We start from the raw sequence: 27,404 nt of genomic DNA on the forward strand, positions 1-27,404 counted from the left end.
GAGAGCGCGACAAATATGGATAATGATTAGTGCTAGATCCGGGTGGCGGAGCTGCGGTGTTGCCCAATAAGTTTCGTACCATTGTGGAGAGGACAGGTTGAAGCACGTTAGCATGAGCGTAGTGGTTTGGTAAGGTCAGCGACGGTGAGAAAAGGAAGAAACAATGGTGTTTTTGAGGAAGGAAAGAAGTGTTTTGAAAAGGTTTGGTGATTTTTTTTTCTGTCGTAAGGGGGTGTTAGAGTTGGAGGTGAATTGGATTTTGATTTTTTAATAGGATAAAAGGGAGTTTAAAAATTAAAAGGTGATAGAGATAGGGATAGTGGGGTCCATTTGAAAGAGAAGAGATAATTGGGGAGTGGTGGTCGGCAGAAAGATAACCAAAAGGGGGGAAAGAACTTTCATATGGGTTTTGCTAACATGCGCTGACCTTCAAAGGGTTGTGCTAACGTGCGCCGTTTAATGAAACGGTGCGCATGGGTTTTTCCTTGTTCCACTGTTCTGCTTTTTTTACCACTGTTCTTAGGGTTCTAAAATTCGCATTATTCGACTGAATTTGCCGTAATTCTTCGTCGTTTAAGTCTGAATAAAAATATTTGGTTCTTACGGAATAAAAATAGAAATTAAATAAAACATGCATGACCGAATAAAAATAAAACATAAACGAAAAGTAAAAATATAAATATAAAAGTAACGGAATTGAAAACAATGGGTTGCCTCCCATGAAGCGCTTTATTTATCGTCGTTAGCTTGACGACCTGGTTCAGACTATAGGTTTCGTGACAAACACTTCCACTTCATTCGCTTTTTCCAACTAAAAAATTCTTTATGAGAAATTTGAAAATTCTCACAAAGATTTCTTTGGATATTTCCCAATTTTAAAATCTTGTCCAAAAGAATGGCCGTCAAAACATCGTTTTTACCAAAAAATGATTTCTTCAAACGACTCCTTGATGATTTCGACTTAATTTTGGTGCCTGCAAAAAGGAAGATAAATCTTTAGTTTTTAAAGGAGTTAAGATCAAATTTGAATCAACAACTGAAATATTTTTGAACTCCCTTATGTTGTCTTTTTTATCATCCGATTCCTTGCATAAATCATCAACCAAGTTAGATTTATCATCAACAAGTTCAAAAATTCCAACAAAATTAATACTATGAACGTTATCCGGATATCTCATTGCTTTATAAACATCAAATTTTAAGATCTCACCGTCGAACTCCATAGTAAGAATACCGCTTCGAACATCAACTTTTGCATTTACCGTGCTCAGAAAGGGACGACCGAGGAGTATTTCAGAACCAATGTTGCTACGACCATTTTCCATATCAATCACATAAAAATCAGCAGGGAAAATTAAATCTTCTACCTCTATTAGAACATTCTCTATGAGTCCTTCAGGATAAATAATTGATTTGTCGGCTAGCTGAAGTGTAACTCTCGTCTCCTTCAAAGGCTTGGTGGAAATTAAATTATAGACGGAGAGAGGCATTACATTGATAGAGGCACCTAGATCGCACATAGCTCACTTGATTTTAACCTTACCAATTTTACAAGGTATTGAAAATATACCTTGGTCTTTATACTTCTGTGGAAGCAGGCGTTGGAAAACTGTTGAGACGTTCGTGCCTAAATCCACTTTCTCGACCCCGGTAAGCTTCCTTTTAGTCGTACAGAGATCCTTCAAAAATCAGCAATACCTTGGAACTTTCCGGATAACCTCAAGGAGAGGTATATTAACTTCCACCTGAAGTACGTGTAATATTTCATTTTCCTCAGTTTTTTTATCCTTTTTAACTAACCTTGATGGAAAAGGTGGTGGCACGTCATAGGGAGATGGCATTATATCGTCCATTTATTCTTCATCATTCTCTTTCTGGGATCCTACGTAAACTGCTTTTTCTTCCCTTTGGGTGTTCGAATTTTCTTCCTGGGATCTTATGCTTACTTCCCTTGGGTCTGGTTGTTCAACAATTGTATCGCTTCGGAGGGTGATGGCGCTAATATTCTCTATTGAATTCGGCTCAGTTTGTGATGATAACCTCCTTTGTGACTCTAGTCTCCCCACGACTTGATTCAGTTGACTCATCTTCTTGTCTAACTCTTGTAAGTGGGCTTCAGTACGACTCTGAAACTTTTCCTGGGAGAGTGCTAACCTCTCGACAATCGATTATAGTGATGTCTTCTGCGGCTGTTGTTGTTGTGGTGGAGGTGGCCTCGCCTAATAGCCTTGATTTAGTGTTGAGCTCTGAGCATAGCTGAAATTCGGAATATCCCCCCATCCTGGGTTGTTTGTATTGTCGAAGGGATTATAAGCTCTTTGGGGAGGTCCCGGAAAATTCCCGACTACGTTTACTTGAGCAGCTGCGTCATCTTGGATCAGTGGACAACCGTCTGTCGGATGATCATGCAATGCACATATTCCACATACTCGATTTTATCCTGTCTCTCTTGTAACAAGAGAGTTTACGACTTCAGTTAACTTATCTATTTTATTTTCCTAGGAAGATGAACTTATCTCATGAACCCTTCGAGAAGGTTCATTGTTTGTGCGAAATTGTTGGGAATTTACGGCCATCGTCGATATTAAGTCTCTAGCCTCAGTAGGAGTCATATTAACCAAGGCTCCACCGCTGACAGCATCAATCATCTTCATTTCCAGGGGAGATAATCCTTCATAAAAGTATTGAAGGGGTGTTTGTTCGGTTAACCCATGTTGTGGGCAACTAGAACATAACTTCTTAAAACGGTCCCAGTAGTCGTAAAGTGACTCTCCATCAAGCTTCTTTATTCAAAGTATTCTCCTTCGTAGTTCACTTACTTTTGTCTCAGGGAAAAACCTGTCAAGAAAAAGACGAGTCATTTAAGCCCATGTAGTAACAGAATTAAGAGGAAGATAAAATAACCACTCCTTAGCCGATTCGACTAAGGAAAAAGGAAAAGTTCTAAGTTTTAATTGGTCCTCGGTTACTCCCTGTGGTCTCATGCTAGAGCAGACCATGTGAAATTCCTTGAGATGTTTTTGGGGATTCTCGTTTTGCAATCCGCGGAATATAGGAAGGAGATGAATTAGACCAGTTTTCAACTGGTACGGAGTTTCGCCTTGGGGAAAATCAAAGCAAAAAAGCTCTTGTTCAGTGGGTGCCTCGGCTAACTCCTGGATAGTAGGATCGGCTATCGGAATTGTATTAGCGAATTCACCTGAGTTTGATTCTTCTTCTGGATCTGATTGTTGTCTCCTTCTTTCCCGAAGTGTCTGTGTGTGGAGTCTCCTAGCTCTGGCTTCGATCTCCGGGACATACTCCACTAATGCGCCCGGATTAGTCCTAGTCATAAATCGAAAGCAAACAAAAATTAGTAATTTTGGCGAAGTTCCCGGCAACGACGCCAATTTGACAACTGTCGTTTTTGATGTCAAATAAATTCCTTATTCTCAATCAATAAAAAAGGAAATACATAGTAAAGAGAAGTAAGGGTCGAATCCACAGGGACTTAGAAAATCACAAATTTATGTTTGAATTGTTTTAAACAAGGCGTGAGAGTAAAAAATGGGGGGTTTTGGAAGAAAGATAATAAAAACGATTAAATAAATAAAAGTAATTAAAGTAAAAATAAGAAGATGAAGATTATGAATAAATACTGTAAAAATAGCCTCAAGCTTCGCTTTGATTCATTTTATGTAGATCATCGAATAAGATTTTCTCTTCGGGATTCACGTCGGTTACTTTGTCTACAAGGGCTATCCCGTGACTCTATCTTGTATACCAAATACCCAAGGCAATCTTGATTCTGGCTTTGATAATTGATTCTAACAACATCAATTATCATAGATCAATCACCGTTTAAGTTCGTCGCGTCCGACTCGGATTGTTGCTTCTATAACAGTCAATTCCGATCTCAAATCCCTCTTGGCGAAGCTATATCGCCAAGTGTGTTCCCAGGAAGTCGAATTGCTTTCTATAAGCCGAATCTTCCTCCCACACGTTTAATCGCAACAACCTCTTGACCAAAGTCAATCTTTGATTTTGAAAACTGTTTTGATTTTGAAAAATAAGCACAGAGATTGAGAGAGATATTCCGAAGATATTAAGGGACCGCTTCAATTCTCTCATTGGAATTGAATCATCGCGATAGCTCTCGGCTTATGAAAAGTTTAGCTAAGCATGGAAAAAGTCATACTTAGCATAAAAGCAAAGCTTGAAAAATAAAGAAGAAACAAAACTTGAAAAGTAAAAAAGAAAAGCTTTTATAAAAACTATAGAGAAAAAAGAATTGTAATCTGAATGATAAGTTTAGGCTTACCTCAAGTGGGTATTTATAGCCTCTCAAAGCCTAAGAGATAAATAAAGAAAATAAATAAAATAATTCTAAAAGATAATTGTTTTAAATTCAAACTTAAACTAGTCTCCTAATATAACTCTGCTCGTCAATCTTCCAGAAGGCGTGCGGATGAAGTCTTCTAGAAACCGTCGCTGACTGGACCTTCTAGAAACTGCAATGTCACACCGCGTCGTGCCCAGAGTCATGCCCATTTCTCTAGCCGTGACCAAATAATAAAAAAATGCAGAATTTACCCATTTTTTCCAAATTTTGGAAAACAAGGACATGTACAGAAACAAGTATAACACGACCAATTCAGTAGCAATAATTCCACAAAATCGAAGAAATAACAAGCAAAGATTAATGATTCTGAACACTCATTAAATTCCCCCTCACTTATCTCATGCTTTTCCTCAAGTATGATTAAACAAACTAGTCAAAAATTTCATTTATCGTTCTTTGTCAAGTTTCACATTCAAGGAAGCAAGGTAGAGACCACAATAACTATTCAAGTTAAGAAATCAGTCAATTGAACATCATCAATTGGAACAAGTCAAGTGCAATTGTAATATCCATTCATTCATTAATCTCAATGCTCATAACTCAACGCCTTACCGGGATTCACTCAAATCACTCAATGTGTTTGGGGTAATGAAACGCTCAATGTCAGAATCGACACGATATTACCATAAGCCTACAAGTAAATCAAATCTCCACTACTAATAAGAACAAGATGCATAAATCAAAGGGTCTTTTATTGCTTGTAACGGGGCTTATGTAAAGGTGGGGAAAAAGGCTAAATATTCAAGGCAAGGAACTAACAAATAGTAATTTCAACTCCATCAAAACATTAAGCACAACAATATAAAAGATGACATATCAAATAACAAATTTCTTTTTGAAATGCATTTCTTCTTTTTCACGCTTTTATTGTTTTACATTTTTTCTTTTATGTCTTCTCTTTTTCTTTCAAACAGTTTTTTTTGATGGAGCATACAATGGTTAAATTATTCACTTGCCCTGAAAAAGGTAGAAAAGAGGGATAAAAAAAAAGCTCGGGTTTATGAATATGGTGATAACAAAGAAGCGGGAATAAGCTCAAAAGTGTTTAACTAAGGGGAAAAAATGCATGGGTAGGCTATTTAGTGGGGAAACGAGATGGTTAATCATAAGGTGCCCTAATCATTTTTAAGCATCATGTTCATGTGTAATCTTGACAGTATTCAACATGCAGGTTCTAGAATATCAATGCCAAATTCGACACACTCAATCAAACAAAATGTGAGCGAAAATAATATGCTCGTAAAGGCTCAAATCTCACCAAATTGTTTCATACATTGAGCTAATCACATTTCAACCAACGAAGTCATGAAATATAACAAAAATACCAACTTATCACAATTCATGCTATTCGCTATCAAGAACATCCTAACTTAAACAATCATGTGTTCCCAAACAAGCATAGCATTCCAAACAATATTCAACAAGACAAAGACAATCAACGAAATTTCCGACCAATTCAACCAACACATACTAGATTCAAAGCATAAAGATAAGCGAAAGGAAATTGAATCCTACACTCTACTCCCACTCACTTAAAGCATTTTGCCTCAAAACGAAAAAATTAAAGTGCAAGAGAAGGAATACAGTAGTCCCTGGATCTAGTGTCGACCACGACCATGGTGGGAGGCGAAGAAGTGGATGGCTCGGGTTTGATACCGTGAGCTGAAGCATGGTCAGGTTGTATCATCGATGGAAAATCAACTTTGAAATCCTCTGTAAAACCGTAAACCGGATGGTACATTAGTAATAGTTGAATGAAAATATGATCAGAATTTACCTCCGTAGTATTTTCTGATGTCGCCGAATGCATTGATAGTTGTGGGAAAAAAAGTAGTGACCACGGTTGGCGTGGACTAGAAGGATAGTGATGGAGAGCACGACAAAGATGGATAACGAACAGTGCTAGATCCGGGTGGAGGAGTTGCGGCGTTGCCCAATTGGTTTCACACCATTGTGCAGTGGACAGTTTGAAGCACGTTAGCATGAGCGTAGTGGTTTGGTAAGGCCAGCGACAGTGAGAAAAGGAAGAAACAATGGTGTTTATGAGGAAGGAAAGAAGTGTTTTGAAAAGGTTTGGTGATTTTTGTTTTCTACCGTAGGGGGGTGTTAGAGTTGGTAGTGAATTGGATTTTGATTTTTTAATAGGATAATAGGGAGTTTAAAAATTAAAAGGTGATAGAGATAGGGATGGTGGGGTCCATTTGAAAGAGAAGAGATAATTGGGGAGTGGTGGGCGGCAGAAAGATAACCAAAAGGGGGAAAGAATTTTCTTATGGGTTTTGCTAACATGCGCTGACCTTCAAAGGGTTGTGCTAACGTGCGCCGTTTAATGAAACGGTGCGCACGGGTCTTTCCTTGTTCCACTGTTCTGTTTTTTTTACCATTGTTCTTGGGGTTCTGAAATTCGCATTATTCGACTGAATTTGCCGCAATTCTTCGTCGTTTAAGTCTGAATAAAAATATTTGGTTCCTGCAGAATAAAAATATAAATTAAATAAAACATGCTCGATCGAATAAAAATAAAACAGAAACAAAAAGTAAAAATAAAAATATAAATGTAACGGAATTGAAAACAATGGGTTGCCTCCCATGAAGCGCTTTATTTATCGTCGTTAGCTTGACGACCTAGTTTAGACTATAGGTTTCGTGACAAACACTTCCACTTCATTCACTTTTCCAACTAAGAAATTCCTTATGAGAAATTTGAAAATTCTCACAAAGATTTCTTCGGATATTTCCCAATTTTAAAATCTTGTCCAGAAGAATGGCCGTCAAAACATCTTTTTTACCAAAAAATGATTTCTTTAAACGGCTCCTTGATGATTTCAACTTAATTTTGGTGCATGCAAAAAGGAACATAAATCTTTAGTTTTTAAAGGAGTTAAGATCAAATTTGAATCAACAACTGAAATATTTTTCAATTCCCTTATATCGTCTTTTTTATCATCTGATTCCTTGCATAAATCATCAACCAAGTTAGATTTATCATCAACAAGTTCAAAAATGCCAACAAAATTAATACTATGAACGTTATCCGGATTTCTCATTGCTTTATAAACATCAAATTTTAAGATTTCAGCGACGAACTCCATAGTAAGAATACCGCTTCGAACATCAATTTTTGCATTTGCCGTGGTCAGAAAGGGACGACCATGGAGTATTTCAGAACCAATGTTGCTACGATCATTTTCCATATCAATCACTTAAAAATCAGCAGGGAAAATTAAATCTTCTACCTCTACTAGAACATTCTCTATGAGTCCTTCAGGATAAATAATTGATTTGTCGGCTAACTGAAGTGTAACTCTCGTCTCCTTCAAAGGCTTGGTGAAAATTAAATTATAGACAGAGAGAGGCATTACATTGATAGAGGCAACTAGATTGCACATAGCTCGCTTGATTTTAACCTTACCAATTTTACAAGGTATTGAAAATATACCTTGGTCTTTATACTTCGGCGGAAGCAGGCGTTGGAAAACTGTTGAGACATTCGCGCCTAAATTCACTCTCTCGACCCCGGTAAGCTTCCTTTTAGTCGTACAGAGATCCTTCAAAAATCGGCAATACCTTGGAACTTTACGGATAACCTTAAGGAGAGGTATATTAACTTCCACCTTCTGAAGTACGTATAATATTTCCTTTTCCTCAGTTTTTTTTATCCTTTTTAACTAACCTTGATGTAAAAGGTGGTGGCACGTCATAGGGAGATGGCGTTAGATCGTCCATTTGTTCTTCATCATTCTCTTTCTGGGATCCTACGTCAACTGCTTCTTCTTCCCTTTGGGTGTTTGAATTTTCTTCTTGGGATCTTACGGTTACTTCCCTTGGGTCTGATTGTTCAAAAATTGTACCACTTTAGAGGGTGATGGCGCTAACATTCTCTATTGAATTCGGATCAGTTTGTGATGATAACCTCCTATGTGACTCTAATCTCCCCAGGACTTGAGTCAGTTAACTCATCTGCTTTTCTAACTCTTGTAAGTGGGCTTCGATACGACTTTGAAACTTTTCTTGGGAGAGTGCTAACCTCTCGACAATCGATTCTAGTGATGTCTTCTGCGGCTGTTGTTGTTGTGGTGGAGGTGGCCTCGCCTGATAGCCTTGATTTGGTCTTGAGCTCTGAGCATAGCTGAAATTCGGATAATCCCCCCATCCTGGGTTGTATGTATTGCCGAAGGGATTGTATGCTCTTTGGGGAGGTCCCGAAAAATTCCCGACTACGTTTACTTGAGCAGCTGCGTCATCTTGGATCAGTGGACAACCGTCTGTCGGATGATCATGCAATGCACATATTCCACATACTCGATTTTATCCTGTCTTTCTTGTAACAAGAGAGTTTACGACTTCAGTTAACTTATCTATTTTATTTTCCTAGGAAGATGAACTTATCTCATGAACCCTTTGAGAAGGTTCATTGTTTGTGCGAAATTGTTGGGAATTTACGGCCATCGTCGATATTAAGTCTATAGCCTCAGTAGAAGTCATATTCACCAAGGCTCCACCGCTGGCAGCATGAATCATCTTCATTTCCAGGGGAGATAATCCTTCATAAAAGTATTGAAGGAGTGTTTGTTCGGTTAACCCATGTTGTGGGCAACTAGAACATAACTTCTTAAACCACTCCCAGTAGTCGTAAAGTGACTCTCCATCAAGCTGCTTGATTCCAAGTATTCTCCTTCGTAGTTCACTTACTTTTGTCTTAGGGAAAAACCTGTCAAGAAAAAGACGAGTCATTTGAGCCCATGTATTAACAGAATTAAGAGGAAGATAAAATAACCACTCCTTAACCGAATCGGCTAAGGAAAAAGGAAAAGCTCTAAGTTTTATTTGGTCCTCGGTTACTCCCTGTGGTCTTATGCTGGAGCAAACCATGTGAAATTCCTTGAGATGTTTGTGTGGATACTCGTTTGGCAATCCGCGGAATGTAGGAGGGAGATGAATAAGACCAGTTTTCAACTGGTACGGAGTTTCACCTTGGGGAAAATCAAAGCAAAAAGGCTCTTGTTCAGTGGGTGCCGCGGCTAACTCCTGGATAGTAGGATCGACCATCGGAATTGTATTAGCGAATTCACCTGAGTTTGATTCTTCTTTTGGATCTGATTGTTGTCTCATTCTTTCCCGAATTGTTTGTGCGTGGAGTCTCCTAGCTTTGGCGAAGTCCCCGACAACGACGCCAATTTGACAACTGTCGTTTTGGATGTCAAATAAATTCCTTATTGTCAGTCAATAAATAAAGGAAATACGTCATAAAGAGAAGTAAGGGTCGAATCCACAGGGACTTAGAAAAGCACAAATTTATGTTTGAATGGTTTTAAACCAGACGTGAGAGTAAAAAAGGGGGTTTTGGTAGAAAGATAATAAAAGCGATTAAATAAATAAAAGTAATTAAAGTAAAAATAAGAAGATGAAGATTGTGAATAAATACTATAAAAATAGCCTCAAGCCTTGCTTTAACTCAATTTCCGTAGATCATCGAATAAGATTTTCTCTTCGAGATTCACGTCGGTTACTTTGTCTACAAGGGCTATCCCCATGACTCTATCTTGTATACCTAATACCCAAGGCAATCTTTGATTCCGGTTTCGATAATTGATTCAAACAACATCAATTGTCATAGATCAATTACCGTTTAAGTTCGTGGTGTCCAACTCGGATTGTTGCTTCTATAACAGTCAATTCCGATCTCAAATCCGTTTTGGCAAAGCTATCTCGCCAAGTGCGATCCCAGGAAGTCGAATTGCTTTCTATAAGCCGAATCTTCCTCCCACACATTTAATCGCAACAACCTCTTGACCAAAGTCAATCTTTGATTTTGAAAACTGTTTTGATTTTGAAAAATAAGCGCAGAAATTGAGAGAGATATTCCGAAGATATTAAGGGACCGTTTCAATTCTCCCGTTGGAATTGAATCATCGCGACAGCTCTCGACTTATGAAAAGTTTAGCTAAGCATGACAAAAGTCATACTTAGCATAAAAAGCAAAACTTGAAAAATAAAGAAGAAACAAAACTTGAAAAGTAAAAAGAAAAGCTTTTATAAAAACTAGAGAGAAAAATGAATTGTAATCTGAATGATATGTTTAGGCTTACCCCAAGTGGGTATTTATAGCCTCTCAAAGCCTAAGAGATAAATAAATAAATTAAATTAATTAATTCTAAAAGATAATTGTTTTAAATTCAAACTTAAACTAGTCTCCTAATGCAACTCTGCTCGTCAATCTTCCAGAATGTGTGCAGATGAAGTCTTCTAGAAACCGTCGCTGACTGGACCTTCTAGAAACTGCAACGTCACACCGCGTCGTGCCCAGAGTCATGCCCATGTCTCCAGCCGTGACCAAATAATAAAAAAAATGCAGAATTCGCCCATTTTCTTACAAATTCTGGAAAGCAGGGACCTGTACAGAAACAAGTATAACACGACCAATTTAGCAGCAATAATTCCACAAAATCGAAGAAATAACAAGCAAAGATTAATGATTCTGAACACTCATCAGAATCCTTCTTTCATCATCAACCATCCTGAAATAATGAGTCCTTTGGCAAAATGGCATAGGTCAAAACCAGGGTTGACTGAACAACTGAACGTATCAAACATAGTTATGACTGTTTTGCGGTTGAGGTAATGTTAATTAGATTATGTAAGGGTCTTTTTCTAATGAAGAATTTGGAATGTCAGGATCGACAATCAGGTGATGATGAAGCAATGGCTTTGGATGAAACATTCTGTACTGCACTTGAGTATGGATTGCCACCAACAGGTGGTTGGGGATTTGGTATCGATCGGCTAGCTATGTTATTAATGGATTCACAGAATATCAAGGTTCTCTCTAATCTGTTTTGTGTATCTGCATATAAATCACTCACAAATGAGATTTAGTCGACTTTTTGTAGGCACTCATAACCTGTTGCATGCTATGTTTGAACAGGAGGTTCTATTCCCAACAATGAAACCTCAGGATGAACCATCAACTAAAGGTAATTAATTCAATATTTGCATTGTTTATTTCCTCATCTGTTCCTGAGTCCCATTTCGAATGTAGAACATCATACAATAATGTACCTTCTACCAACTAGATTGTTTGGTTGTGTTAACAGCTTCAACAACTCAGTGAGTTCGACCTGCCCGAAACTTTGCCTTGATCGGACATGTTTATCATAAATCAATGGTGAGATTTAGTTTTGGTTATTTTCTGAGAAGATACTTATAGTTTTTTTTTTGGTATCGTTAAATTATTTACTAATGTGAATTACCTTTGATTAATGAGAATTGCTTAAGCTACATTCGTCTGAGCAATGGATGGAAATAAGCGTTTGAATTGACAAAAACACCGATGCACTTTTTAGTAATTTTATAAATATTTTGTGTACATTGCAAATTGAGAGAGCACTTTTTTAGTGTGTAAACGCAGAATTTCAGTCATTTTCTTCTTTAGCTTGTTGGTTTATACTATTAGTTGTACGTAAAATTTTAACTAGCTTTCAAAATATATTTAAAATTAAAAATTACTTTAAAAATATATTAAATATTAAATTTTCAAAACATTTGATTTTATATATCAAATTAATTCTATAATACTATAATGTTAACAAACTGTATTAATAAATATTGATTTTTAATAATTTTTAAAATATGTAAATATAATAAATTGATAACGTTAAAAGATATGATTATTTATAGTAAAAAAAACTTGTTTTGTACTCTAAAAACTTAGAGCCTAAACAAAAGCTTTACTCTGAAAATATTTGACTCTAGGATATAAACGAACTGAATGTTAAGTGGACTGTACATTAACCATTTGGTGGGAAGTTCATGAATAAGGTTTTCTGTTCGTTTAATTAAATAAATGAACATGAACAAAATTTTCTGCTCGTTTAAAATGAATGAACACAAACAAATGACTCATTCATTCATTTATATTCATGAATGTTTGATAATTCGTTCATTTATGTTCATTTATATTTGGTAATTCGTTCGTTTAGTTAAATATATATTTATCTTTATTTATTTATATTATTTTAAGAATTTTTGCTTGATTTAAAAGAAAGTTACATTTTATGTACAATCATTTATGTTTGTTTGCATTCGTTTATTGTCCGATTGTTGTGACTACTATATATGATCGCGAAAATATGTGCAAGTATACACAATCGAACAAGTAATATAGTGATGAGTGAGTATAGTATCCACAAGAATTGGAGGAAATTGATAAATTCAATCAAAGCTCTTTACTATGTCACCTAAGTAAAGTTAGTGATGTTATTTGCAAATGAAAATGTTGTGGCAAAATGAAATGGATGTTGTGGAAATTGCCTGATGGTAATATGGTAGTAAATTGAGATGTTATGGCAAATTGGATTGTGTGTGGTGCAATCAAATGAAAATGTAAAGGCAAAATAAACTGTAAATACTGGATTTGCTTATAAGGACTTTAGACTCCTCACACGGCAAACTACTATGGGAATGAATGATAGGAGTCACTTCGGAAATTTAAGTCTACTTCTCAAGATGGTCTTACTTCTATGCTTTATCTGCTCGACGGAGTTTACTAAGGGTGCCCTATGCTATCTCTAGTTAAGGGACTCGACAAGTTGAAGATGCCTTGGCAAACCGATTAGCGTTAGCTACTGTAGGGATCCCATATAATAGGATATGTCACGACAATACCTTTTTGCGGCAACATTAACATCTAACCTCTCGATCACGCACTACTCCTTTTAGTCAACTGAAATCCTAACCTTATCTCTAAGGTGGATTAGGCTTAGTTACTATCTAGACCCCTTGCTTATGTGGTTCCTCCCTAGCTTCTCTCGAACACTAAGGATGCGCTACTTAGACATTCTCTCGAACACTAAGTAATCACCTAAGGAATGACTACTCTCATAGCTCCTATAACCTTAAGGCATTAATCTTCATAAACAAAACATATAACAACATACAAAACAACAATTCATTAAAGCAAAATCAAATATCCATAAGGAACTCCCACCAAATAAGACTAGTTCATGGTGGGGTTCGAATGTTGCAAGCAATAAAGCAAGACATTAATTCGATCCATACAACCCAAATGATATAAATGAAAGCAAAGAGAAAAGGGAAGGAGGAAAAGCCTTCGACGTGCACTGCCGGAACTTCCCTCGGCCACCACGAATTGTCCCAGCGAGCTAGCTCCTCTTGGATGCCTAGATCGCCACTCCCTCTAGCTTGTCAACGGAGGAATGCCACGGTAAAAATGATTGACGGAAAAAGGAGATACCTTTTTCTTTATGAATTTAAGCTCAAAATGCCGTGTCTAAAAGTTCCCCTCTCATTATGGCTTCATCTTCTATTTATAGGGGAGAATAAACCTAGAGTTTTGTGTTAAAATTACCATAGTACCCTAAAGTTCATTCCTTTTACGTGAGAAATGGTGTAGAGGTGGTCATGGGCCCCTCCTATGTGACTGATTGCAGAAATCACATATAGCCAGTGAGATCTAGCTCTTACTAAAAATATCTTCTTTATCATTTTTGCCCAGAAATGTCATCCAAGTTGTCGCGACAATCTCATTTTGCTCAGTAGTCTCATCATGTCATGACAATTCCCTTTTGTTTATCCTTCCTCCTAAATCCTGCACATCATCAAACAAAACACCTTCCCCATAATGCATCACAATTTACAAAATAAAATGTAGATACTAACATAATTCCACCACATGCAACTATATGCTCCTAAATGCATCTATATGATCCTAAATGGGTTCTTAGACAATCAATAACTTAAGTTTTATTGTCCCAAATATGTCCTTTTAACGGAGTTATCATTTATCATTTTAGTGAACGAACACAAATAAATTATATTATTTAATGAGCAAACGCTAACAAAAAATTATTATTATTTTGATAGTACATTGAAAAACCAGAACTAGGCTATGGATTGCTCTCCATAACCACTAGTGCATCGATCCCACTAGGTGAGGAATGATAAAGAACAGTCCCTATCCTATTGCCTCTTGCCAATGCAGCCAACATATCAGCAACAAGGTTTTCCTCTCGATGAACATGTTTAATCCTTATTTCCCAGTCACATTGAAGGATTTCCCAGATCAAGCTCACAACCGCACCACCCACCACAACTTTGATGTTGTTGTTGAGAGTCTCTACAGCCTTTGCACAATCTGTTTTGACCTCAATTCTCCTGAATCCCATTCGCTACTCATGACTTAATGATTCATGAATAGCCCAAAACTCTGCCTTAAAAACCGAACATATACACAAGCTTCGAGCAAACCCAAAGATCCATCCACCTTGATCATCTCGCAGTACTCCCCTTGCAGCAGCTCTTCATCAAACCCCAACGACTCCATCCGTGTTAGCCTTAGTCCAATTCATGGCAGGCCTACACCATTGTTCAGCAACTCGAACAACACCATTTTTTCGCAACCCAACAGCCTCACTCGCTACTATATTATTTTTTAGTCTTAATATATTGCACCAGTATGTCGTCATACTCTACAAAATTCTCTTGGAAAAGCATATTACACATGTGCTTCTAAATTTTCCAACATATGATTGCAAACAAAAGTGAAATGTCAAATTCTATCATGAGGGAGGGAAAAGTGAGATTTTATTCGTAATAGTTATTCATACTAGTCATCTCATTATTAAAAGATAAAATGATCATCTGATTATTCATATGTTTCGAGCTCATCATTTTTTGTTAAAACATTGACGATCGTCTGAGCTAGATGTTAAATTGTTGAATAACATACGATAAAATCTTATCACACAACCACTTTAGCTCTTTTTTGTGGATCGACCCTCAATCAACAGGCTAACGATTAGACGACTATCATTTTTTAAAGAAAAATGACTAGTTTCTAACATATGAACAATCAAATGATTATTTTGTAACCTTTAATAGTCGAGAGACTCAATAAAACAATACCATATACTTGAAAGAACATTTTATAATTTTAATAACCGATAGACTCAACAAAGTAACACCATATAATTGAGGGACCATTTTTATACTTCATCAAAAAACGGTAAACACTTTGTTTTAAAACCCTGGCTCAGGTCATCTTTCTTTAACATTTCGCTTTATCTAGACGCCACACTCTCTTTGCTGGTTACTGTCAACATGGAAGGCTCCGTCGAAGAAACGTTGAAAGTTGTTTCTCATTTAGCATTGTATTCGTCTATTCCAGGTGAAACACAGAGCAAAAAGTACATTTTCTTTCCTCTCTCTGTCTCTACTTGTTTGTTTCATGAGAAAATAAACTTGGAAATCGAAAGAGAACAAAAAATATCGGGTAATTTGATTATCAATATAACTTCTTTTTACTTACATTGAATGTGTTGCCAGTGCTCATAAAAAGGAACTTTAAAATAACTAGAGGGAAGATGAGCGTCACCGTAAGGAGGACGAAAAGATAACCAAGCAGGTGTACTACATTTTTTTAGATCTTATCTTTATCTTATTCATTAAGCGAAATGTGAACTTCGATAAGAAAACGAAGTAGATATTTAAATGCTAGAAATTAATGAAAAATATTTTCCTTTTGAATATACAAATACGAATTTAGTTTTTTTATAAATAATCAATTATTTAATTTCATGTTACATCTAGCTATTTCTTTCTAACACAATAATGTGTTTTCATATTTAGCAAAATCATGATAAGCATAATTTTTAAAAATTTGTAAAAATATAACAAGAATTTCGATTGTTCCCTAAAGTTATATTTTAGATTTTTACTCTTCTTTTCCTTTTATCCATATTTTAGGAAATAATAGGAAAAGGGTTCAAAATACAATTAATGATAGTAACAACTGAATGAAGCCATATTTTTACTCAGAAATAATGATTTATTATATTAGATATGGAAGATTGCAGTTTAGTTCTAAGAGGAAATGTTTTGTGAAAAATTTTACTTGATAAATTTGTAGAAAAGAAAACATATCTCTGCATCTTTCTTCTCTGTTATGATGGTAAGAGGAAGTTAAGTGCATCCAATGCAGTGTGTATGTAATGATATATTGATGCATTCAAATGCAGTGTTTTATACACAAAGCAAAATATCTATGGTTGTACATTGTACTAATAACTAAATTGGCAGATGCAAAATGGAATCCATAATATTCGTGGCGTTTTAATTAATTTTAAATATTGGAAGTGCATGACCAATATTATCTTTTTCATTGTGTTATTTAAGATTGCTCAAATCCTACGATTTCATTATGATATCTATGATAACTAAATTATATTTCTCTTCAGGCAGCAACCAAGGCAAGCTCACAAATTTAAAAATCTGCAGCCGCTGATGATGAAGACATGGATCCCACGGTATTGTTTAATGTTTTCTATAGTGATGTTTTTCACAAATCACAATGCAAAATTCATAAAAATTTAAATTAGCTCTTGGAAAAATGTTAAATTTTTCTTATCAGCAACTCCATGAGAATAGGATGAAATTTCTTGCAGCTCAAAAGGCAGAAGCAAAAAAAAAATCCACATCCTCATAAATTCTTCACATCAATGTCTATAGTCGAATATATAGATGAATATGGAAGCTTAGGCAATGGGGAACATATTGAGGATGTTACAATCTCTTTGGATGGTATTTAACGAGGCCCTCCCACTCCCATCATATACCATCTAATGTATCATGGTTGTGTTCATTTATTTATTTTGAAATGACTCTATTTTGTTTATTTTATGTTAGGGTGATTTATGAGCAAAAGAGCATCTAGTTAAAAGTTGTTCTTTTATGACTTGCATGGTGGCGGTGCTAAAGTGCAAGTTATGACTGATGTGAGGTATATGACCATTTTCATCATAATATGTGTTTTCTTATTTATGTCCTCAAAATTTCTCTTGTTGGTACATTCATGGTAATGCTGGTTTATGGGACATTGAAAGTCATGCTTGGATGAAGCTGAATTCGCTAAATTCCATTCCACTATGAAGCAATCAGGTGAATATTTTTTAATGTCAGGATCGACAATCATGTGATGATGAAGCAATGGCTTTGGATGAAACATTATTTAACTTGAATATGGATTGCCACCAAAAGGTGGTTGGGGATTGGATACCAGTCGACAATCAGTTTGTGTATCTTTATATACACCACTCACAAATGAGATTCAATCGACCTTTTATCGACACCCATAACCTGTTGCATGCTATGTTTGAAAAGGAGCTTCTTCTCTTCCCAGTAATGAAACCTCAGGATGAACCATCGGCTAAAGGTAATTAATTCAATTTTTGCACTGTTTATATCCTCATATGTTTCTGAATTCCATTTCGAATGTAGAACATCATACAATATTATACCTATAATTAACGTGCAATGTCTTCATGTTATGTTATATTGAATTTATAACATAACACTGTATTGTTTGATTGTGTTAGCAGCTCGAGCAACTCAGTGAGTTCAATCGGCTGAAATCCGACACTCTGAAGCCATATATAAGGGACTAAAATAAATTGCAGAATAAATAACATGCTTGAAATACAATGATTAAAGCTTCATTTAGTGACTAAAATTGTGGATTGCAAATGTTGAGACCCTTCCCGCCTGAATAACACATGCTCTAAACTCATGGTCTCTACCTATCAAGACGACTTCGTTTGGTTTCTTAAATTTAAGCTAAACTTATGCCCTAAATGGCTAAGAAACATTTTGTATCTTTTTCCTAAAACAAAAAATCCCATGCTCTCTCCATCTCATATTCTCTTCTATCGAGAAGAAGCCGACCACTGCGACTGCCACCGTAAATCGGTGTTAGCAGTGGAAAACATTCCTAAAACATGAAACCCAAATCTCATCTAGCCTTTCTTTGAACCAAAAACTCAAAGATTCGAAGCCTAAAACATATTTTCAAATACCCCAAACCCTAAAAACACCCCCTTTTTGAGACCCCTAAACTACCCACACAAGCCTCAATATCCTAAAAGTGAGGTTTTAGCCTTGGGAACAACGAAGAAGCGACGACATCCCTCCCTCAAAGGTATTATTTTTTGGGTTTTCTTCTCCTTTTTTGTGGTTTTGTATCTGGTTCAAAAATGGTGTTTCTCTTTTTGATTTTCTCCCTTGTTCGAAGATGGTGATTGGGTTGCACATTTCTTTTCTTGTTTTTTCTTGCTCTCAAAAACTCATCCCTTCTTCGAATCTTCTTGCATGTTATATATGGAGAAAATACCTCATTTTCCACATTTTGGGGCTCTTTGACCTGACGATGAGGACACACCGGCGGGGACAACGCCTGGGTTCGACTGCTGTGATGGCATCAAAGGATGTGGTAAAAAAATTTACCCCGAGGCATTCGTATTTTCCTCTGCAGTGACATGTGAGAGATGCGGCGGCAGTGACGATGACGATGGCGGGGTTGCATGGGGAAACGACGAGGGCTCATCTTGGGCCATTGCATCAGATTTGATCCAATGGTAGAGAAGCTTGCGGTGGTTGGAAGCAATTAGGGTTAGTAATAAAACTCTAGTTTTATTTTTAATATGGGTCATTGGATCTAGGTTGATCCAACGGTTGAGGCGTCTACTGGAATATAAGGAAACCTTAATTTGATGGGTCTTGATGTGTGGGCCTGGTTGATGGGTCTTGATGTGTGGGCCTGGTTGATGGGTTTAATATGTTTGGGTTTAGATTTGTAAATGGGTTTTTAGTTTTGTAAATTTTGGTTTTCGTAAATGGACTTTAATTTGATCCAATGGTTTAAAAATGTGTGATTAATCACAGCTGTTGCCAAACTGCATAACATGTAATAATTAAATCTTATATGTTATTAAATTACATGTTATGTTTGGATTTTAAGGGCTAGAAATTATTGTTGCCTAACTTTCGAACTGAAAACCATGTGTATGCCACCACTACAAACAGACTGGATAAACTGAAACACAGGCGTATCCCACTTAAAACAGACTGAAACATAAACACGTTTGATGCAACATTTTCAATATAACAGACTGAAATAGAAATAGAAACATAAACAAGTTTGATGCTACATTTGCAATATAAAAAGGGACTGATTATTGTAAATATTATACACATAGTGAATGTTGACTGTGAGAGTATTGATTGTAACAGTGTTGTTGAATTATAAGTTGGTGGTTGTTTTGGTGATTTGTTTCTTAGTTCTAGTTACAACTCAACCCCCATACATTTTTATAAACTCAGTCTCCAATGGCCTCCTGCAGTGTGTAATTCCGGTGGCATGACATGTGGTACTACCATCCCGCCTGTGTTAACCATCCATGGTATATGGCCTCAAGATGCCAACGACATTCCGATTCCCCCTTACAACTCAGCTACTAGTCCCTGTTACTCCATGGCACCCATTATTTCCCGAGCAGTTCTTAAGGTAAGCATCTCATCAACTTTTTAATTTACTTTTTTATTTGTATTTAAATTTATATATATGATCTAACATATATTTATCTAATTTAGAAAGCATCAACTCCAATTCGAAGCAACTTAACACCATTATGGCCGGACATGAAGAATCCTAGTAAACCGGGTACTGGCTTTTGGGAGAGTAAATAGTTAAAGCATGGAACATGTTCTGATTACCCTAATAACCCTGTTGAATACTTCAAATCTGCTTTAACGCTTAGACAAGGCTTAACAAATCTAGGTGAGTATGTTTCCTTTGTACTTGCTTTTATATCTTTTATTATTGAGTTTATGTAATACCCCCAAAAAATTTAGATAATGACCAAAATGTAAATTTTGAAAGTTTGATGGTCAAAGTAGAAATTTGGGAAAAAAGTTTAGGGAATTAAGTGATAATTTCCTAAAAAGAATTTTATTCCATAAATAGATGGTCTACTCTTGAGAGTGGAGTTTTATAGAAATCATATTTTTGGATTTGGAGTTTTAGTAAAGAAAAACTTGAAATGGTTAAAGCCGGTAAGGAATCGGTAATTTCAGATCGAATTGGAATTTTACAAAAATTTGAAGGATGCTATAAAATGGTTGGAAATATTATTTTAATATTTTGGATCAGAGAAATTTGGTTTGAAAATATGCAAATTTTCAGATTTAATCGAAACAGTGGAATTTAGTGACTAAAACGCAAATTTTGAAAATTCAAGGGGAATTTCGGAATTAATAGTAAAAATAATCAGCTTTGACTTTAAAATATGATAAGGATGAGTTGTCATGGTTTTATGGTAATTAAGAAGATTCATTAAAGGTGATTTGGTCTTATCCCAATTAAATGAATATTTTATTCATTTAAGTGGAATTTAAGGTAAATTAAGATGAGATGTCTCTACATTTCAACCAAATTTGCTCATCTTCTTCTCCAAAACCAGACGTGAGCTTCTTCTAAGGTAAGATCAATCTTTAATTTCATTTTCAAGCAATTTCCTTAGGATTTTGGGTATGCTAAAGATAGAAAATTGTTATATGGGAAAAACGCTATCATTTGATACCAATATTGCATGATAATATAGCTTGATTTCAAATATCCCCAAATCTGGAAATTTGGGTTTATACTATGGTTGTTGAAATTGATGATGATTATTGATGATTTGAGGTTGTAAGAATTGATGAAGAACCAAAGGATGAAGTTAAAGAAAACAATTTGGATTTTGATTCTGGCAGTAGGTTCGAAAATTCATCAGAAAATCTATAAAAATAATTTGGAGGTTATTTTTATATATTGTGTTTTATATATGGATCTAGTTTTGTTTAAAATAAACGGGGATCAATTTCAAGTTGTATACAAATATATATGAATTTTTAACTGAGGAAATGTCAGAAAAGTCGGACAGCAGAATTCTGTACAAAATAGATTCTGTTGGCGAACTTTGAAAATTCACCATAAATTTTACAGAATGAATTAGAAGGAGTTATTTATATGGATAGATTCGTATTCGAGTCTAGTTTTTAACGGAATAAACGGAATTGAATTCCAGTGTCTATATCAATACAGAATAATGATTCTTTAAGGGTAGTGCGAGTTGTCTGAATTCTGGAAAATTAATGGGTTGTTGTGTAAAGAGTTGTATAATTGATGTACTATGTTGGAAATTGTTGTTTGAGAATTGAAATGAGTGTTAGATGTGAAATTGATTATTTTGGGAAGATTGAAATGATTGGTGATTTAAGTATAACAATTGCATAGTTGGGGTACTTAAATGTATTTATGCTTTTGTAAAAGCATTTGAATGGAAATAATTTCAATGTTGGAATTATTGGTATTAAGAATTTAAGTGGTAAAATGGTGAAGACCATTTTGAGTAAATTGGAAAAGTTGGTTCCAATGTTATAAGGAATTATTAGAGTTGAATATTTTGTTAGATGATGAATTTCAAATATAGTATGGAGATATGGTGGAATGTATTTATGTTAGTAAAATACTAACATATGGATTATTATGAATTTGCGATTTATACAGATCGTGTTTGATTGTGATCGAAGCAAATCAAATAAAAAAAGGGTATACTATGGAACAATAGTGAGGCTCATATTTTGGAAAATTATAAAGTGTCAAGGTGAGTGCAATACATGCATGAAATTATACATGGATGTTTTATACATCATAAGAAAGACTTGCGATAAGTCGACATTGTTTAAATCGGCATGATTTTATATCATTTTTTATAAATTGACATTGATATGTCAGAGTATGAAATTAAAATGCATTGATCACTGATTTTTGCATATGATGTTATCATGAACATATATGATTTTTACCATGAATGTTATTTCGAGTATGAACTGCCCCATTGTTAAATATTGAAAATATACTTTGCCATGGATGGATCAAATAAAATAGATTGTATGCCCAAGTCAGTTATTGAGGGACAGGGTATAGTTGGCATGCCATAGAGTCCAGCAGTAGGCTGCATACGAGATACACTAAAGGATACCTAGTGTATATGGTGGGTACGACCTTATGTGCCATACGGGACTGTACTTAAGGATACTTAGTACAGATGGTGGACACGACCTTATGTGTCATACGGATTATGGTGGACACAACCTTATGTGTCATACGGATTAGCACTATGGTGCTTATATTTGACTCGTGTACCCAGGGTCCTCAGGGTTGTATATTGGGCTATTGTCTATGGTATATGGTTATGAATAATGGCAAGTATATTGGAAAAAATATAAGCTTACGAGCTTATGGAATTTTAAACGGTAAGTATTTTGGTAAAATAAGCTTACGAGCTTATGGGATAAATGGTAAGAGATTTTATATTATTTTGATCATGGTAAAATATTGGATATGTTAGTAAAATGATTTTATGGAAATTTGATTTTTGATATTGGAAATCATGCATGAATTGTATTGCACTATATATTGTTTTAATTGCCTCACTAAGTTTATACTTAGCGTGTGCTGATTTTCACGCTTAGGTAAAAAGCAAAGAATAAGAATAAAGAGTTCAGAACGCCATCAAGCATCGAGAGGTATATTTCAATATCAGTGAGACATCCTATGAAGGAATTTGATTTAGATAGTGGCATGTAATTTGATAATGTTAAATTTATTTTGTTGAATAAATTTTGGAAATTGTTATAGTGATGAAAGGTTAATTTTTATGAGATTTATATGAACTTTTCGAAAGTTACTGTAGCATGAACAGTAACTCCGTTTTAAGCAAATTTTTCCAGTATGAAAAAGGGTACCGATTCCCCTGCTACAGGGAATTGATTCCCCCACTATTCACGGTTACTGTTCACGGGTACTATTTACTATTCATATAAAATAAATCTTTTTAATTAAATTGGTTACAACGAAACATGATTTATATGACATGATATTTTTATAATATCAATTACCATTTTAATATAATAAATTTTAAATCGTTCTCAAATTTCATAATGGTTTTAAAAAATACGGGTGACATCTATAATCTGTATATGTATAATTATAAGGGTTATGGGTGTTACAGTTTACGTATAAGATGGCTGAAAAGTTGTAATGATGTAATTTCTATGGGTTTCATTATCATATTATTATTAGTGTTATTATATATATACAACAATTGTTAAGATTAAATAGTTGATAATTCATCTTCCTAATACAGTTTCTAACTTACTTTGATTGATTTAGTTATGAGACTTATACCAGGAAACATTTATATGGTTCAAGATGTTATAAAAATAATTCAGGGCCTTACAAAAACTTCACCAGAAATTGCTTGTAACAGAAACAAAACTGGAGGACTGCAACTGAGGGAGATTCGTTTGTGTTATGCTCGACCTATTTTGTCTTACCAAATGATTAAAAAGATTCAAAATTGCCCACATAAATTGCCATTTAAAAATGGTAAAACTACAGGCTCCTGCAAATTGTTGAAAGATTTTGTAGTTTTTTCTATATAAAAACTTTGAATAAAGGTTGCAGTAAACCTTCAAAGTTATGATATTTGTAATAAATAATAAAATTAACTTTAAAAATATAAAAGTGTTTAAATTATAAAAATAATAAATAATAAAATAATATATCGATTTAAATCAAACCCATTCCTTGATATTTTTATTTAATTTTCTTCATGTATCTTCATCAACATGCACTAATGAAAAAAAACATTAACCTCAAAGAATAGGAAGTCAAAGAAAAATAATGTGATTAAGCTACTTGTTGATAATGACATATTCTTTCTTATGTTAATTTAATCTTAATCAACCTGAAATTAGGAGACCTACTTTTATAAAGTATTTTCTAAAGATAATCAAGGCTTTTATAATAAATTTATCTTATCAAATTAGAAGATAATTTAATAAATCTTTGAATAAAATATTGTTTTGATTGAATCTCATGTTAATTTAGACTCTATAAAATGAAAGTAAAATTTGTTACTTTAATAATTATATAAAAAATAACCTCAATGTTAGAAATTGAGAATGAGTAGAAATTGTAAAATTAGTACTTATGTTATTTGCATTAAACATCCCTAAATTATGTATCCTATTTTGAATTCATCCCCAAATTTTAATTGTTCTAATTTACTTCTCAAAGTACTAATATTGTTTCAATTAAGTCCTTCCATCATCCTAGTCATCAAATTGAATATTAATGGAACATATAAAACCCGTGGATCTTTGTGACAAAGCAATTCACGTGGGTCAACTTGACCATAGAAGGCTTGGAAAGAGGAAAATGATGCAATTATGGGCTTTTGTCTTATATATATTATGTTTTCTCCCTTAAATTTCATGAACAAAATTAATAGAATATGTAACAATAATAAAAATCTTAAATGCATTTATAGATTTAATAAAATTTATTATTAACAAAAGTGAATAGGTCAGATCATATTTGAATATGAGATTTAATAAAAAATTATATTTATTTATTTGTTAATGTTCGGTTAAAGTTAAACGAACAAACATTAACATATTTTTGTTCGTGTTCATTTAGTTCATTTACATACTTATTTAATTGTAATAAAATAAAATTTGAGCTCGCTCAAATATGCATGATTGTCTCATTTGATATGAATATTAAATTGTAATTGATGATGATTGGTATCGTTTTCTTAAATTTTTGTCTAGGATTGAGAATTAAATTGTTGACCAATATTGTTATTGATTTCAGTTGAAGGGATTTGAAGATCCATTTATTAAGTGTAAATCATTTTTAGTTATATACAGATTTAGGATTATTGGATGAGTAGAGATAGCTGAATGAGATTATTTCTTTATTTTTTTCATTAAATATCTTCTCATTTTCTATTGTTAATCTCAGTCTTTTATTTTCAGTCATCTAACATTACTAAATCTATGTAAAATTAAAAAATATTACATTGTGTAATTGGACCCTGTATATGTAGACAATCACTTTAACCTCTAACATTTCATTTAGGAAAAAAGAGTTCCTATACAGAAGAAAATCATTAGTCAACAAACAATCAACATATAAAGATGTAGTATCATGTTTACATGGCATCGCATGTTGACATGAAAACCGAAGACGATGACTGGTGATGAAAACTGACGATAGGCGACGACGATGATTAGTGGAGAGTAGAGACATTCACTTTTACTGAATGTAGGGGTCAATTCATATTTTATATAGAGTTTAAGAGTTACATTACTATTTTAGATTGTATAAAGTCGAGGTTAGTATTTTAACCTAAAAACTATGATAAATATGGGACAAGAAAAAATTAAAAATCATAGGAGCGAGATAAGATCAAATATAAATAATATATTTTCAAATCAGGATCGGAACTGTAAAAAAACCAACCCATTCAACCCATGCCCGTCCTTATTTATACTAATAAAAGTAATCTCTTATTGTATATAGTCAATATTGTGCAAACACTATCCATGATAAGCTAACGGGTTTTAAAAGGGCTCGAGCAAGCCCATCAAAGTAGTGTAACCAATGATCAGTTTCCATTGTAGTTTTCTTGTTACAGAAAAACGTTTGATGTTACATGTTATAAGTTTTGTCTATCTTTGTTTTCTTTTATATTAGTTCTCATCGTCTTTCCCCAAACAAAATCATCTATTGAATACCACAAAGGAAATAGAGAAGATAAAGAGGGACAATGCAAGGGTTGATCAAAACTATAACCGAATTACCAGAGATGTTGGTGTTGGAGATTCTTTCAAAGCTTCTTGTTAAATCGTTGACCCGTTTTAGGTGCGTTTGTAAGCTCTGGTCTTCATCTTTTGAAACCCCTAATTTCATTACTAAACATCATCAGAACAACCTCAAAAACAATAACCTTAATCTCATCCTCAAACGTTCTCATGGTGGCACCCTTGATGACATCCATTATTTCTCTCAACTTTCGACCGAGAAAGACCAAAACTTTAGAGTAAAACACAATATTCACTTACCATTTTTTGAGAATTTTGTGCATGCAACTTTCATTCATGGCCCTTGTAATGGTATATTGTGTTTAGCATATCTGGATGGTATTGGACAAAATGTTGCCCTTTGGAACCCATCTACTAGAGAGTTTAAAATCCTTCCTCAATCCACAATTCAACGCCCTCATGGACCACTGGAATTCTCTAGTTTTAATTCCCTTGGTTTTGGGCATGATTCTCAGACTGATGACTTCAAAGTTGTAAGATTTGTTACTAATTACTATGAAGAGAATCTAGATGAAGGGTTGCTGGCAGATTGGAACAGTCAAGTTGAGTTATATTCGCTTAAAAATGATTCATGGAAGGAAATTTCATTTCCTGGGGTTGATGGTTTTGCTTCTGCTTTGTTTAATAATTATGTCAATGGGTTTATTTATTGCCAGGCAATTGCAATTGATCACCTTATTCTTTCGTTTGATATGGTTAATGAAAATTTTTCAACTTCACCACTGCCTGAATTTGGTGGGAGTTTAGAACAATATTATTTGGAACTTTTGAACTTCAATGGATTGCTCGGTGCTATTTTTTATCCAAGGGAAGGAACTGACAAGTCTTTTGATTTATGGGTTATGAATGGGTCATGGACTAAACAATTCAGTGTTGACTCTATACTTGGAGTTGAGAGGCCTTTGGGGTTTTGGAAAAATGGCGAGTTGTTTCTCGAGAGCTCGGATCAAGAACTAGTTTTATTTGATCCCTCCATACAAGAGCTTACAAATCTTGGTATTCGCGCTTATCAGGAAACAATGCACATTACTGCTTATATTGAGAGCTTGGTTCCATTGAATGGAAGATCAGAGCATGATGAATGTATAATACGACGTCCAGTCGGAGGAGAATCAAATTGATGTTAAACACAAGATAGATGGGGAGCTACAACAAAAGAGGTAAGATTTAATGGGATTTGGTCTCTTCCTATGCACTTTATGTCAACTATATTGTCTAGTGATGTTCTCAAGTATTGTTGTTATTGTTTGAATTGTATATACATGACCTAGATATTGACTTGTTTAGGTTTCTATTTTCTTTTGGTTGTTTTAATCTATCCAAGAAATTACGTCCTACAGATTTTCTTAGTTGTTAACTCTGATATGCAGTTCTATTGACCTGTATATCATGATTGCAGGTGCATATATATGCCACACACGGAGAGCTTTTCATACTTGAATTTGCTTCTGAGAGC

The 27,404-nt window shown here is 34.6% G+C and overlaps 1 protein-coding gene and 1 pseudogene across 1 annotated transcript; both read left to right on the plus strand.

Annotated features, from left to right (window-relative positions):
- LOC120176183 overlaps nt 1-11,492 on the plus strand; it is a 38,393-nt pseudogene extending 26,901 nt beyond the window's left edge.
- A 14,401-nt stretch (nt 11,493-25,893) lies between these two features.
- On the plus strand, nt 25,894-27,069 carry LOC120176195 (F-box/kelch-repeat protein At3g06240-like). The gene has a single exon (XM_039182671.1). It carries the CDS (start codon nt 25,894-25,896, stop codon nt 27,067-27,069), a length of 1,176 nt encoding a protein of 391 aa, XP_039038602.1.
- Nucleotides 27,070-27,404: the final 335 nt, after the last annotated feature.

The sequence above is a fragment of the Hibiscus syriacus genome, unplaced genomic scaffold, assembly GCF_006381635.1.
Source record: "Hibiscus syriacus cultivar Baekdansim isolate YM2019G1 unplaced genomic scaffold, ASM638163v2 tig00003398_pilon, whole genome shotgun sequence".
NCBI classification, from domain to species: Eukaryota; Viridiplantae; Streptophyta; class Magnoliopsida; order Malvales; family Malvaceae; genus Hibiscus; species Hibiscus syriacus.